General features: G+C 43.6%; 1 protein-coding gene across 11 annotated transcripts in view; it reads right to left on the reverse strand.

Moving 5' to 3' along the window:
• Positions 1-16,869, reverse strand: part of TARBP1 (tRNA guanosine 2 -O-methyltransferase TARBP1) — a 101,251-nt gene that overhangs the window by 67,936 nt on the left and 16,446 nt on the right. For all 11 annotated transcript variants that reach the window (XR_012158155.1, XR_012158154.1, XM_073338123.1 and 8 more), the window contains exon 7: positions 7,724-7,859. Coding sequence is in view for 9 of the 11 variants with exons in the window: in XM_073338123.1 (XP_073194224.1) it covers positions 7,724-7,859 (136 nt within the window). In the remaining 2 variants the exon portion in view is untranslated. The remainder of the gene's footprint in view (positions 1-7,723; positions 7,860-16,869) is intronic.

Raw genomic sequence — 16,869 nt, forward strand, 5'->3', positions numbered from 1 at the left:
CTGGAAAATTGCTGTTGATGGGCAACCCGGGGTCCCAGTATGGTCATTGGAAGGGTCTGTAGTACAGAAGTGGCGATGGCATGCAGGATTGGTTCCACCACCCTCAATAATGAGTCCAATATTCCCTATGACTTTCAAAGAACATGTTTCTGAAAGAATATATTGGAGAACCATAAACAGAAATAGAGGAGGCTGACTGGAAGTCACTTTCATCCTCCTCCATCTCATCCAATGGAGGAGCACATGTAGAAAACAGTAGAGTCTCTTGTGGTCCAGATGACAGTAGGCCAAAGATCGGGATCTTAGTACCCACAGATTCTCAGTACCCACCAGGAGCAGGGACTCCGGTTCATCTGTTATTGAGAAATCCTGAGTATGTCTGAACTCCTGTGGTACTGACGCAGCATTCAAGGGCACAGTCACTGAAGCTGATAATTGATGTACTGAAATAGATGCCGACGGTGTCTAGCACCGCTGCTTAATGTAGACCTGAGGTTAAAAAGGATTCTAAAGGGAGCGGGAAAGAATCCCCTAATTATCCTTCATGTGGGAACAAATGATACGGCTAGATTCTCACTGGAAAGTATTAAGGGAGACTATGTTAGGCTGGGGAGGACGCTTAAGGAAATTGAGGCTCAGGTGATCTTTAGTGGGATTCTGCCTGTTCCTAGAGAAGGGCAACAAAGGTGTGACAAGATTATGACTATCAATAGATGGCTTAGGCAGTGGTGCTATAAGGAGGGCTTTGGGATGTATGGCCATTGGGAGGCATTCATGGATAGAGGACAGTTCTCTCGGGATGGACTTCATCTGAGTAGGGAAGGAAATAGACATCTAGGATGGAGGCTGGCACAACTGATTAAGAGAGCTTTAAACTAGGAATTTGGGGGAGATGGTTGGGAGATGTCCAGGTAATCTCCACGCCAGAATTTAGCATAGAGTGGAAAGAAAATGAAGTAAGAGTGGATACAGCTGTAGGTAGGAGGAAGGGCAGTGTAGATACAAGTCTAATAGGTTATACTGGTAGTAAAATAACCGTGCCTAATAGGGTACAGAATGTGAGTGAGGCCAAACAGCAAAAATTAAGATGTTTGTACACTAATGCAAGGAGCCTAGGTAACAAAATGGAGGAACTAGAGTTACTGGTGCAGGAAGTGAAACCAGATATTATAGGGATAACAGAAACATGGCGGAATAGTCGTCATGACTGGACTACAGGTATTGAAGGGTATGTGCTGTTTAGGAAAGACCGAAATAAAGGTAAAGGTGGTGGAGTAGCACTGTATATCAATGATGAGATAGAATGTAAAGAAATAAGAAGCGATGAAATGGATATGACTGAGTCTGTCTGGGCAATAATTAAATTGGGGAAGAAAACTATTAGAGCCTCCCCTGGGATAGTGCTTGGGGTGTGCTATAGACCGCCGGGATCTAATTTGGATATGGATAGAGCCCTTTTTAATGTTTTTAATAAAGTAAATACTAATGGAAACTGTGTGATTATGGGAGACTTTAACTTCCCAGATATAGACTGGAGGATGAGTGCTAGTAATAATAATAGGGCTCAGATTTTCCTAGATGCGATAGCTGATGGATTCCTTCAACAAGTAGTTGCTGAACCGACTAGAGGGGATGCCATTTTAGATTTGGTCTTGGCGAGTAATGAGGATCTCATAGAGGAAATGGTTGTAGGGGATAATCTTGGCTCAAGTGATCATGAGCTAATTCAGTTCAAACTGAATGGAAGGATTAACAAAAATAAATCTGCAACTAGGGTTTTTGATTTCAAAAGGGCTGACTTTCAAAAATTAAGGAAATTAGTTAGGGAAGTGGATTGGACTGAAGAATTTATGGGTTTAAAGGTAGAGGAGGCCTGGGATTATTTTAAATTAAAGCTGCAGAAGCTATCGGAAGCCTGCATCCCAAGAAAGGGGAAAAAATTCATAGGCAGGAGTTGTAGACCAAGCTGGATGAGCAAGCATCTTAGAGAGGTAATTAAGAAAAAGCAGAAAGCATATAGGGAGTGGAAGAAGGGAGGGATCAGTAAGGAAAGTTACCTTATTGAGGTCAGAATATGTAGGGATAAAGTGAGACAGGCTAAAAGTCAAGTAGAGTTGGACCTTGCAAAGGGAATTAAAACCAATAGTAAAAGGTTCTATAGTCATATAAATAGGAAGAAAACAAAGAAAGAAGAAGTGGGACCGCTAAAAACTGAGGATGGAGTGGAGGTCAAGGATAATCTAGGCATGGCCCAATATCTAAACAAATACTTTGCCTCAGTCTTTAATAAGACTAAAGAGGATCTTAGGGATAATGGTAGCATGATAAATGGGAATGAGGATATGGAGGTAGACATCACCATATCTGAGGTAGAAGCGAAACTCAAACAGCTTAATGGGGCTAAATCGGGGGGCCCAGATAATCTTCATCCAAGAATATTAAAAGAATTGGCACAAGAAATTGCAAGCCCATTAGCAAGAATTTTTAATGAATCTGTAAATTCAGGGGTTGTACCGTATGATTGGAGAATTGCTAACATAGTTCCTATTTTTAAGAAAGGGAAAAAAAGTGATCCAAGTAATTATAGGCCTGTTAGTTTGACATCTGTAGTATGCAAGGTCTTGGAAAAATTTTTGAAGGAGAAGGTAGTTAAGGACATTGAAGTCAATGGTAAATGGGACAAAATACAACATGGTTTTACAAAAGGTAGATCGTGCCAAACCAACCTGATTTCCTTCTTTGAGAGAGTAACAGATTTTTTAGATAAAGGAAACGCAGTGGATCTAATTTATTTAGATTTTAGTAAGGCGTTTGATACTGTGCCACATGGGGAATTATTAGTTAAATTGGATAAGATGGGCATCAATAGGAAAATTGAAAGGTGGATAGGGAATTGGTTAAAGGGGAGACTACAACGGGTCCTACTGAAAGGTGAACTGTCAAGTTGGAGGGAGGTTACCAGTGGAGTTCCTCAAGGATCAGTTTTGGAACCAATCTTATTTAATCTTTTTATTACTGACCTGGGCACAAAAAGTGGGAGTGTGCTAATAAAGTTTGCAGATGATACAAAGCTGGGAGGTATTGCTAATTTAGAGAAGGACAGGGATACCCTACAGGAGGATCTGGATGACCTTGTAAACTGGAGTAATAGGAATAGGATGAAATTTAATAGTGAGAAGTGTAAGGTCATGCATTTAGGGATTAATAACAAGAATTTTAGTTATAAGCTAGGGACGCATCAACTAGAAGTAACGGAGGAGGAAAAGGACCTTGGAGTATTGGTTGATCATAGGTTGACTATGAGCTGCCAATGTGATATGGCTGTGAAAAAAGCTAATGTCGTCTTGGGATGCATCAGGAGAGGTATTTCCAGTAGGGATAAGGAGGTTTTAGTACCGTTATATAAGGCACTGGTGAGACCTCACCTGGAATACTGTGTGCAGTTCTGGTCTCCCATGTTTAAGAAGGATGAATTCAAACTGGAACAGGTACAGAGAAGGGCTACTAGGATGATCCGAGGAATGGAAAACTTGTCTTATGAAAGGAGACTCAGGGAGCTTGGCTTGTTTAGCCTAACTAAAAGAAGGTTGAGGGGAGATATGATTGCTCTCTATAAATATATCAGAGGGATAAATACCAGAGAGGGAGAGGAATTATTTAAACTCAATACCAATGTGGACACAAGAACAAATGGATATAAACTGGCCACTAGGAAATTTAGATTAGAAATTAGACGAAGGTTTCTAACCATCAGAGGAGTGAAGTTTTGGAATAGCCTTCCGAGGGAAGTAGTGGGGGCAAAAGATCTATCTTGCTTTAAGATTAAACTCGATAAGTTTATGGAGGAGATGGTATGATGGGATAACATGGTTTTGGTAATTAAATATTCATGGTAAATAGGCCCAATGGCCTGTGATGGGTTTTTAGATGGGGTAAGATCCAAGTTACCCGGGAAAGAATTTTCTGTAGTATCTGGCTGATGAATCTTGCCCATATGCTCAGGGTTTAGCTGATCGCCATATTTGGGGTTGGGAAGGAATTTTCCTCCAGGGCAGATTGGAAGGCCCTGGAGGTTTTTCGCCTTCCTCTGTAGCATGGGGCACGGGTCACTTGCTGGAGGATTCTCTGCTCCTTGAGGTCTTCAAACTACAATTTGAGGACTTCAATAGCACAGATATAGGTGTGAGGTCTTTTTTAGGAGTGGTGGGTGAAATTCTGTGGCCTGCATTGTGCAGGAGGTCAGACTAGATGATCATAATGGTCCCTTCTGACCTAAATATCTATGAATCTATGAATCTTAATCAGTGCTGAGGGTACCACATGCATGAGTACTGACAACTATGCTGAACTTGGTGGTGCCAGTCCAAAGTGTCTGTGCTCCCCTCCTTGCTGGTAGAAGGTACCCAGGCCATCCTGGAGCCATGTCTCTCTCCTTTGTGCTCTGGAACTTTATGGTCCCACTAGTACTGGAGGAGGAGTCCTTCAACTTAATGGTACCAAGTCAAGAGGTTGAAGCTTCAGAGACAGTGGATCTCACCTGGACCTTTTGGAGCTGGCTCCTTAAGCCCACTCCTCTTTGTGGAAGCCTTCCCCATCCTGGAAAGGAGAGGAGAGGGGGAAAAGGGCTTGGGGGGCAGGGGAGGGGGTCTCCCAACCTAACTCAGAAGCTGGCCAAAGGGCGCATTCCATCATTAGCAGTCTGTGTTTAATCTCCCTATTTTTCCTTGCCCTGGACTTGAGGGCCCGGCAGAAGTTGAACTACTGGGAGACATGGAACTCCCCTAAGCAATGGACACACTTTAAGGCCATTACTCACAGGTACAGCAGGAGAGACATCAGCTGAAACCTGGAGAGTCAGGCATTCCCTGCCTCAAAAAAACCTCTCTCTGAGGGGAAAGAGGAGTAAAACAATCCTCTCATTACTTATCTAACTCTAACTATCCTAACAACTAACTATAAAAACTATTTTACCCACTATAGAAATATTAGAAAAAAATCAATGCATGCTCAAGGCGGACATACTAGGGCTCCATCTCAGGCCAGAGCAGTTGAGAAGGAGCTGAGGGTGGTTTGCCCACATACCCCATACAGCCTCAGTATCTGGCACAAGGAGGCATAGGGCATCCATGCAGGCCAAATGGACACTGCTAACTGAAAATCTCCGATCAAGGGCTCATGTGGCACATGCACACCTGAAATGGAGCGCCCTTAGGGACACTATTTGAAGAATCCAGGGTTCTATCTCAGACTCTGGGAGAAGCATGAGGCTGAGCGGTTAGAGACTGGATGTGATTTGATTATCTGAAAGGCAATGCAGCCAAACAGCTAAGATCTGGGTCTACCACATTAGAATCCTATTCCTGCTATTAACTTATTTGCCAAATGCAGTGGCAGATTTTAATCGTCTACGTTCTAGGATCCACATTCATGCCTTTGGTCAACAATAAGAGTGGAGCTGCATGAGGCTCATGATTGTCTCTTGTCCAGCTCACAGAATTTCTCCTAGGTTATAGGGGTATTTGGTGGGTGGATTGGCTGATTGACTTTCCTCTGTCTCTCTCACCCACCCACAGATTATTTCATCAAAGTGGATGTATTACATCATCAGTGCTAAATATAGTGGGTTCATCTTGGTGCATTTCTTTTTCCATTTATGGAGAAAAAGTGAAAAGTCATAACAAACACAAGCACAATGTATTTGTAATTGATACTGTATTAATCAGCACACAAGGAGCAGCACATGGAGCAAAGCAAAGAGCTCAATGTCTTAGATGTCCTGCAAAAGAGAATCTAAGAAAGATGAAACAATCCATTGAAAAACTTCAAAAAGGGATGATTTTGGAATTATTCTTCTCTCTGAATCAATCCAATTTTCAAACCAACAAGAAAAATGCAAATTGTACTCAAAATTTACAATCTAGGTTTTGGCCATGTTAATAAAAGTTTAAAGTGCCTGTTGAAATGAAAACTGATTTAATCTTAACTATAAATTCATGACCAATGCCTCCATAATTAATGATAATGTAATATTGCCATGAGTACTGCAAAAGAACCTTCTAATGTTAAACACATAGGTTAAAGGCACTATCCCCCACTGAAGAGCTCTCCAATTAAATCAAAACAACAGTTTCCCCTAAAAACTAAAAATTGCAGTCTATGAGTTAATTCACCCCCATTCGGTGGGTAGAAGTTGGACTGCAAATTTTATGCCCTCTAAGCAAGCGGATATAGCTTTACCCAAAGAGGGGAATACACCCCTAAAACAGGGTAAGCACCATTTGAAATATTGCTTTCACTTGGAAGTTCGCCAGAGGAGAGTAGCTTTACATTCCAGAGAGTTCTCCGTAAAATCCTTAGTGGTAAAGGAAACCAGGAAATGCACTGAATTAGCACATCATTCTTGTGCCCTGACCATAACCCCTTCCCAGACAGCCTCACGTGCTGAGGGTTGTGGGAAGTAGTTGCAAAAACAGTGCTGTGTCAGGGCTTACAAAAGGGTTGTGCTTGCTGCTAAAATCTCTTAAGACAGACTTTCTGCCACTAGACCTTGGCATATCCACTAGGGAACTAACCAAAGACCAACATGGGAGAAAAATTTGCCACAAGTTTCAGTTTGTCCCTCACATTCACGTGGATGAGGTAATATCTTTTATTGGACCAACTTCTGTTGGTGAGAGACAAGCTTTCACAGCGCTCTTCTTCAGGTCTGGGAAACTAAGGCCATGTCAACACTAGCACTGTCCGCAAAACTTTTGTTGCTCAGGGGTGTGGGGAAAAAAACAGCCACCTCAAGCGACAGTTTTGCCAGCATAAGCACCAGTCAACACACTCTCCCGTCAACATAGCTACCGCTGCTCATTGAGCTGGCTTTATTATGTCGACAGGAGAGCTCTCTCCTATCAACGTAATGCAGCTACTTGAGCAATCTTAGGGCTAGTCTACACTGACAGTGCTTTAACGTGCCTTGTGTGGTCGCAGCGCTGCTCTAAAAAACCACCTCCACGAGGGGCACGGCTCCCAGCACTGGGACACTGTTTACACTGGCGATTTACAGCGCTGCAACTTGCTGCGCTCAGGAGGGTGTTTTTTCACATCCCTGAGCGAGAAAGTTGCAGCGCTGTTAACTGCCAGTCAGCTGTGCCACTGTAAGCTTGTAAGTGTAGACATGGCCTAACTCAAAGTGTCACTGCCAAATACAAGATCTGAACTGACTGTGTGGCATAAGCAGTTAACACATATTTCAAGGGACCATTCAAGGTAAAGTGCCCCATTAAACACCTCTCCAGACACAGGGAGGAAAGGAAGAGCAGAGGGAGCAGCAGCTGGGAGAGGTTGTCAGTGAGTTCAGATTGTTGTAATAAGGCATAAATCCAATGTTTCTATTCGGTCCATGATTTTTAGTGTCTAGCAAAGCTATGAATTTAAGCTCCCAGGCACATCTTTTGAAAGTGTTGTGCAGGTTTCCTTTGAGGATAAGGACTGACAGGTCAGATACAGAGTGATCGCTTTGTGAAAAGTGAAAACTTTTCTATTGGACCATAGTAGAAGAGAGTGGGGAAGGATAGAGAAAAAGTTTCTTTACAAGTTTAAGCTTTCAGTCTTTCGACTGCATTTGATTATTTAAATTTTCCCAAAAAGAGTCAGTGCATTCCCCAGAACTGTTTTATTAGTCTCCCAGAACCTGTGCATAAGTAAGGGACATAAAACCGCTGAAGTGTGTTACCTTAGAGCATGAAGTCCTTCTGTACCCAGTGCTTTATATGATGGGATACATGCCAGTGCCATAGACAGAAACAAAATGGGAACAGCACACCAGTGCCTACTTGTCATCTTCTGAATAAACTTTAACAGGAAACTACCTTTAAATAAGAGCAAATAAAAAAAAAATTATTTTGTAGGTCAGCTGAAATACTACAATATGGAAACTACTGTATTTTGAAAGAATATCTTGACTGAGAAAGTAAGATTTTCAATGCAAACTTCCATTTTGTATAGCCAGAATCCATTTAAATGATGGAGGTGCAGGGAGAGGAAAGAGTCCTGGTGCTTTCATGATAAAGATTCAGGCTCAGTCCTACACTGCTTGAGCAAGAAAGCCAAAATCAAGCCCTTAAACAGCAAGGATTATCTGCTACTATTTGGTTTCAATGTTAATATTTAATGTGGTTTTAAATGATCTATTTTATAACGGTTTCTAACTGACTGTGCAGTGCTACCAGCACTGCCACAGAAAGGACAGTAGCTTTTCAGGAAAACTGAACTGCACAAGCGTGAGACACTTCGTTTTAAATAAATACTTTTCCATCGACAGTTACTGAAATACAACTTCCTAGAAAAGCTTATTGAGTGTCCATTACTTCTCTTCTAACTATGTTACTGTGCGACAGGAAATTCAATATTTAATTTTTTTAAATGAAAGAATAAAAACTAGAGAAAACAAAATGGACTGCTTAACTGCGGAAAGATAAATTGCTTTCTAAAAATATTACATTTGGGCCCTTCCTCCTACCTCCTTTTCTCTTCCTCATTTGCCTTCTCTCCTCCCTCTGATCTCCTTTCCCTATCTCCTTTTTCCTCTCAACAGGTCAGCAAGGCTCCTCCTTCTCCTGAAAATATCTGCCATACATTTGTAACACTGTTCCAGAACTGAATTTGGAAAGAAGATTTACCATGTGCAAGCAAACAAGAGAAACTAAAAACTCTAATATACAACGCTTATTGTGGAGACCAGACCCAGGGACTGTAGGAAGAGACGTGGAGGAAGAGAAATGGCTCAATCCTAGGTTCTGATTTTGAAATATGATCTATGTGATCCAAGAGTGAGATTGGGGCCCATCCCACCGAAATCAATGAATACCAGATGTATTTGCCAATTACTTCAATAGAAGGACTGAGTATGAATCATAAAATCATAAAAATGCAGGGCTGGAAGAGATCTCAAGAGGAGGAAAGTTAGTCAGTGGGTTCTTAAGCATTTTTAAAGTATTTTTTCTTTTGTTTGCTTTTGATTTATTTCGACGTTCTTTCTTGTAAACTTCTGACTTTTTGGTTCCTGCCAAAGGAAGCAAGAGGCTGAAGCGCTGTCTGCATTGCTGGAAAACAGCTTCAAAATTCTGAACCCAAAACCACTCAGAGCAGAAGAATTATCACAGAGACAACTGTACGTCTGAAGTACTGTCACTGAAAAATAACTCTACAGCAACTATACAAATCCCTGCATTATGACTGACCACTAAGACTGTAATCCAGAATCATATGCTGCATAGCTGAGAAATAACCATATGGTGTGTACACAGATCAGACACTTAGAACCAAAATGCCATCACTGAGAGAGAGGGGAAAGCTATTTCTCTGTTGTTCTCAGTGGGAATTACTGGGTGCGGAATATTTTTGTAAATCATAGAATTGTAGGACTGGAAGAGACCTCAAGAGGTCATCTAGTCCAGTTCCCTGCATCCATGGCAGGACTAAGTATTATTTAGACCAGAGGTTCTCAAACTGTGGTCCGCAGATAGTTCCCTCTAAGGTGCGCGCCTGGGCAACCGCACACAAGAGAATGAAAGGCCATCAACCTAATTAGTGGAGCCACGCCTGCCTGGACCCCGGAGAAGCAGCTCATGCAAGGTGAGGTGGTGGCCTTGGGGGGAATATGGGGTAAGCGGGAGGGGTGTGTGTAGAATTTGGGATGTGCAGGACTGCAGAGGCCAGAGAAAGAGGCAACTTTCCCCAGCTCCAGGGCTGCAGCTGCCAGGGAAAGAGGGCCCTCCTTCCCAGCCTCAGCTCTGTGGCTGCTTTGGTGGGAGAGAGACCCCCATTCCTTCCCAGCCCCAGCTTCGGGGCTGCCACAGCAGGTGAGAGAGGACACGTCCATCGCATTAGAAAGGTAAGATGACGGATATTAAAATATGAGTTGTGCGCTTTTATTTGTAGAACAAAAAAACATTAATGATTAAGGTTTTTTTAAACATATAGTGCTTTTTATCCAAAGCACTTTACAATAGTTAGCAAACGGTACAAACAACATTTGGAAAGATCATTAAGTGGTCTGCCAAGACCCTCAGCAATTTTCAAGTGATCCACAAAAAGAAAAGTTTGAGAATCACTGATCTAAACCATCTCTGACAGATGTTTGTCTAACCTGCTCTTAAAAATCTCCAATGATGATGGAAATTCCACAACCTCCCTAAGCAATTTATTCCACGGCTTAACCATCCTGACAGTCAGGAAGTTTTTCCTAATGTCCAACCTAAACCACCCTTGCTGCAATTTAAGCCCATTGCTTCTTGCCCTATCCTCAGAGGTTAAGGAGAACAATTTTTCACCCTCCTCCTTGTAACAACCTTTTATGTACTTGAAAACTTATGTCCCCCCTCACAGTCTTCTCTTCTCCAGATTAAATAAACCCAATTTTTTCAATCTTTCCTCACAGGTCATGTTTTCTAGACCTTTAAATCACTTTTGTTGCTCTTTTCTGGACTTTTTCCAATTTGTCTACATCTTTCCTGAAATGTGGTGCCCAGAACTGGACACAATACTCCATTTGAGGCCTAATCAGCGCAGAGTAGAACAGAAGAATTACTTCTTGTGTCTTGCTTACAGAGATACTGAATCTCTGGAGGTTTTGTGCCTCTTCCTTGGCACCAATGACAGTGATCAAGCGCTGGAGTCAGACAATACAGGAGGAGCACTGTGGACCAATACTGACATACCCAGCGCCCACTCCAAATTGGACAGCTCCAGGAGAGGATGAGTGCCACCTCCACAAGAATACACTTAAGCTTGGCCGCTCTGTACTTTTTTAAGCAAGGCTTATAACCTTTGCAAATGTGACATTTGTCACTAACATGGGACTCCCCCAAGTGATTAAGGCAGCTGGGGTGCAAGTCGCTCACCGGCATTAGTTTGCTGAATGAACAACATGATTTAATCCCGGAGATGGAGGTACAGTTCCAGTCCTGCTCCCAGTACTGAAAGCTGAACCTGGCAGTCTAAGACCTAAATCTGAAATTTATAAGTAGCTAATTATCTTAACTACAGATTCCCTAAATTCTATGAAACTTCACTAAGCAAAACTGGATATATTTTACAAAGAATGAGAGAAGAATTTGGAGCGATTACAGCCTTACAACTGCAACAACCATCATGGTTGGTAAGAAGGAACTGAGAGGGGCCAGCTCCACCCTTTATACCTGCATGCAGCAGCAGAGGATGCTCAAGCCACCCTAACAGGTTCTGCTGAGGGGAAAAAAAAATCTCCAGCAACCATGCATTGGGCATGCACTCACCTACAGTGAAATGGACATGTTCAGTCACTCAAAGAAATACTACTGCTCTTCCAAATTTGGTGTCTGCCCTGGTTGCCAAGTCAAAGAAATAATATTTCATGGAAGTCAGTGGGTTACTCCACATTGCAGCCTTGCAGTTTTCAGGGACTGGAAGGTTTCTGAGGCAGGCAATAGCTGCAGGCTATGCCCTGGTGGCATGTTCCTTGATATGCTGAGGGAAAGGTTCACCAGCCAACTGACAGCGGGTGGAAATGCACAGCATTTCCAACTGGATCATGCGACTGTTCCAGAACATGACATGCCAATATTACTGAAAGATAGACCAAGAGACCTGAATGTCAGGCCCATCTGCTTCAGGAGTTGCATACAGTCCAGGATCTTCAGAGGGTCAAATGGAGAATCTTTTCCACTTTGAGGAATAGGTCTTCCTGTGGACAAATCCCTAGTTTGTATGATAATTTTTTGAACCCGAAGAGAGGCATCTCTTCCAGTATTGCTAAAATAGCCAACACCCAAGCAGTCAGGTGTAATGACTGTGGATCTGAATGCATGATCTGATCTTAGCTCGAGATATGTCTGGGCAGGCTGGGAGATGAACAGGAGGTCATGCGGACATCTGCAGGAGTTCTGACACCCAAAATTGTCTCAGGGGCTATTAGGATAACTGTAGCTTTGTCCCTCCTGACTTCGAAGTTATCTTGAGGAGAAGGGAAAGTGGTGGGAAGGCATAGAGGAGTGCTCAAGACTACCGGAGGAGAAAGATGTCTGGCAAGGAACCTGGGTTCACATCTCTTCTGGAGCGGAACTTTGGGCATTTGGTGTTGTCCTCTGTCAATTCTATTATGGGGGTCATCCACTGGCAGAATATGATGAACTTCATAGCCCATTCACGGCTAGTCACTGCATGCTTGCTTAGAAAGCCAGCAAGTCATTACTGATCCCCAAGAGCTGTACTGCCAGTGGGGTTATCCCATGTTGATGACACCCCTTCTAGAGCTTGATGGCTTTCTTGTCAAAGAGAGGATGATCAGGTACCTCCCTGTTTGTAAATATAGGGCATAGGTGATATGTTGTATATGAGAATCCAAACTGTAGAGCTCCCCAGACCTGGCAGGAATGCTTCGCAGGCTAGTCTGATGACCCTCAGCTCCAGGATGTTCATGTATAGTCTTAAGTCATTTTAAAACCAGGTACCTTGCATCTGTAGTTGGTTCAGGTAAGCACCCCAACCTGTCCCTGAAGCATCTGTGATAACAGTCGTAGTTGGGAGGGGACAGAGAATGGCCCCTTTTTTATATACATACACTGGGTCCAGTCCTCAAATAGTATCTAGAAGGGCTGGGGGTGCCACTGTGACCCTTTGGTACCTGTGGTATCTGGACAGGGCATACATGGACCTCAACGTAGCTGCATGGGCGAATGGCACTCAATCAAAGCTCCTATGAATTCTATCATCTGTGATAGTGGGAGGAACAATTTTTTGTAGTTTAAGCTTAATCCTGGTTGGGAGAAAAGGATGTATTCCAAGGCTGTCCCCACTGGTACCTACCTCTGATCAGCCAACCGGGCAGACAGGAAATAGACATCATACCCTACCTCCTTAAATGTACCTACTACCAGACATTTTGTAAACACTTCTGGTGCCACTGAGAGTCTAAAGGGCAGAATCCTGTGCTGGTAGTGGTCAGGACCCACTGAGAGTCTAAGGTACTTCCTGTGCGCTAGATGGATTGCTTTATGGAAGTATGCATCCTATAAGTTGAGAGCCATGAATCAGTCTTGAGCCTGGAGACAAAATGATGGAAACAAGCATTACCTGAGATGCCATATGTATTTGCTAAGGCTTCTCATGTCTAGGTTAGGACAAAGACCCCCTTTCTTCTTTGGAATGAGATAATACTGGGAACAGAAGCCTCTTCTCCTGAACTCTACTGGTACCACCTCTGTGGCTCCCAGACAAAGCAATGAGGCCACTTCTGTTTGTAGTAGGCTATCTTAAGGAAGACATAGACAATGTCCTCTAACACCCATCTGACTGATGTCAAGGCAGACTATGTTTCGTAGAATAGAGTGAGGCAGTTTCTGAAGATGGCATTCTCTAGACTGGATCTGATGAGACTCTCACCTCATCACATCTGCTGACAAATCATAGGTGTAGGTCCTGTTGCTGATGAAGAGGAAGAATGATGCCCCTGTTGTATCTTGGATGTTTCTTAGCTTGATAGTCTGAGGTGGTAGGCAGTGTATGCTGTCTTGGTTGAGGCTGAGAACAATAGGTCTTGAGGTATGAAGCAGGGGTATTAATCACCAGAACGTGTAGGGTAGCTTTTGAGTTCTTTATGGAGTGAAGAGCACAGTCAGTCTGATTACTGAACAGCTCTGAGACCTCTAAAGGCAAGTCCTCAATTATGGCCTATACCTCTCCTGAGATGCCCGTTGCTTGAAGCCACAATGCCCGTCAAATAGTTACCAGAGTTGGCCATACACCTGGCCATGGTGTCTCAGACATCCATCACTATCCTGGACACCAGCTGGCCCTGCTTAATAATGTCCTTAAGGTCCTCTCTCCTGCCATGAGAGCTTACATTGACTTAACTACGTCAGTGTACAAGCTACAGTCTTGCTCCTGCCGACGTAAGTGCCCTACTACACCAACATAATTACTCCACCTCCACGAGAGGCATAAGGCTTATGTTGGTGTAGTTAGAGTGACAGAGTGTCCATGTAGACACTGCATTACTTACATCAGCTGTTGGCTGCTTGGAGTCAGACTGCACCCGTCTGGCTCCACACTGGATCCTGGGTGCTGCCTGGGTCAAAGATCCTGGGTGCTGCCCAGGCAGCTGCCCCACTCCCAGTGGGGACGCGAGAGGGTGGTGGGGGTCGCAGCCAGCCGGGAGCCCAGCAGGCAGCTGTGCCCCCAGCAGAGTACTGAGAGTCGGGGGGAGAGGGGAGGAAGAGCTGACGTGGAGCAGTGAGCTGAGAGCCCATGAAGCAGCCAGGCTCCTGGCAGGGAGCTGTGAGCAGAGCTGAGACTGGGCTCTCAGCTCCCCACACTGCCTCTCTTAGGTCAGTGGAAGTGCTCCTGGTGAGGACGCACACCACCAACCAAAGGAGGATAGTTTGGACGTGAACCACCACAGTAATTATTCCGGTGGCTGTAAGTCAATCTAACATAGGCTGACTTAAGTTTTTAGTGTATACGTGCCCTAAGTATACCTAGATCATCCCTGACAGATGTTTTTCTAACCAGTTCCTAAAAATTTCCAATGATTAGGATTCCACAACTTCCCTAGTTAACCTGTTTCAGAGCGTAAATACCCTTATAGTTAGAAAAAATCTCCTATTATCTAACCTAAATCTTCCTTGCTACAGACTAAGCCAATTACTTCTTGTCCCACCCTCAATGGACATGGAACCTATTGATCACCATCCATTTTATAACAAAACTTTTATATATTTGAAGATCATTACATCCTCCCACAGACTTCTCTTCTCCAGAGTACACATGCCCAATTCTTTCAATCTTTCCTCATAGGTCATGTTTTCTTAACCTTTTATTTTTGTTGCTCTTCTCTGGACTCTCTCCAATCTGTCCACATCTTTACTCTCGCTGAGTCCTCACCAGTGCCATTAGAGCAGATCAGTTACCTCCCATCTCTTACATATGACACTCCTTTTCATACATCAGAAAGTGACATTTGCCTTTTATGCAACAGCATTACATTGTAGATGAACATTCAATTTATGATCCGCTATTACCCCCAGATCCTTTTCTGCACTACTACTGCCCATTCAATTATTCCCCAATTTTGTACTTGTGCATTTGATTTTTCCTACCTAAGTGTCGTGCTTTGTATTTGTCTTTATTGAATTTCATCTTACTGAGGTCAGATCAATTCTCCACTTTATCATGATCATTTTGAATTTTAATTCTGTCCTCTAAAGTGCTTGCAACCCTTCCCAGCTGTGTGTCATCCATTAACTTTATGAATGTACTCTCTGCTCCATCATCCAAGTCATTAATGACAATGAATAATACAGATGCAGGACAGACTCCTGCAAGACCCCAATTGAGGAATCCTCCCAGTTTGACAGTGAACCATTGAAAACTGTTCTTTGAGTACATTTTTGTCAATCAGCTGTGCACCCACCCAATAGTATTTTCATCTAGAACATAGTTCCCTTGGTTGCTTTAGAGAATGTCTTGTGGGACTATGTCAAAAGCCTTTCTAAAGTCACCTGGCAACAAAGATGAGAGATCCCTTGGTGGCAAGATGGGGCACTGATATTGATTTGCACTCGGATCTGGCTCCTCCTGATATTCAGACATCAGTGGCCTGGTCACGGATGCCACTGGGGAAACAGACTTTTCTCAATTATGAAGGCTTATTTCTCAATGCCTGCAATGAAGAGTAGACTTCCTCTAGAGGCAGCACCAACATGAAAGGTGCTCTCAGCTCTAAGGTCCATACTGGTGCTGGTAGGTGTTTCAGCACCGATAACGGACCTGGTTTTTCCCTAGTCTCATGCTCAGAGGCCAGAGTCAACACCAAAGAGAACACTGTCGGAGCACCAGGATTAGTTCCAGAGGAGTCTGCTGTGTAACAGTTTGCTCCCTCTCTCTGGTCCTTGACACTCTGTGGGGTATGAAGAACTTCTCTCTGAAGGCCTTGCTGTCTGTCCTTATGGGAGGACACAGATCTCCTTCTTGTGCTTCTGCCTTAGAGCTTGGAGCAGCCTCTTTCAGTGCCTGACATCAACATGGGAGTTGTTGAGGTCAGCTTCTTTCCTTGGCACTCTTTTTTGCCCCAGTCTTAGGCGATGCCTGACTGCTCAGTGGGTCACTTGATAACACTGGTTTGTTCACTAGTAGGATTTTGGAACTTGGTTTCCTTTATGAACCGTTCCAAAAGGTGGTGTTTCAGCCTTGTCTTGTGCAACTTGCACATCCATATTGATCATCTGTTTAGAATGTGCAATTCACCCAGAGAACAGAGATACCCACTGCATCCATCCTTCAGAGGGAATAGTTCATTGCAGGATGGACAAGACTTGAAACCTGCAGGTTTCAAGTGCAACATGTTGATGAACCCTGTTAGGTCGGGGGTAAAAGGTCTGTACATGGGTGGGGAGGGGGGATAGATGTACAGAGAAGGGGCATATAGGGTCTCACCAGCAAAATTTGGTCCAGGCGGGTCAGCTCAGATCATGGCAGTTGAAAACAAGAGATAAACGGTTCTGAAGAAGTTAGTCTGAGCTACAAACTAGCAACTTCCGGCTCTGTCTTGCTGGCACAGTTAGTAAAAGAGAACTGAAGAGACGTTGCGACTGTTCTTCCTTTGATGCCCTCACATAGGAGCACAAGGAAGCACATGCACAGCTCCAACAGATACACTTGCTCAAAAATTTGAGGTCTCATGTGCACTGGGCACACATGCACCTACAGTGGGATCCACCCTGACACATACTCAAAGACGACGACATTTTTGTATGAAAACATTTTAAAAACCAGAGATAGACAGACGATGGAGAACTCTTGTGATTCAGTCTATGACAGGTGCAGTACACTAGCAGGGAGAGA

The sequence above is a fragment of the Lepidochelys kempii genome, chromosome 3, assembly GCF_965140265.1.
Source record: "Lepidochelys kempii isolate rLepKem1 chromosome 3, rLepKem1.hap2, whole genome shotgun sequence".
Lineage (NCBI taxonomy): Eukaryota > Metazoa > Chordata > Testudines > Cheloniidae > Lepidochelys > Lepidochelys kempii.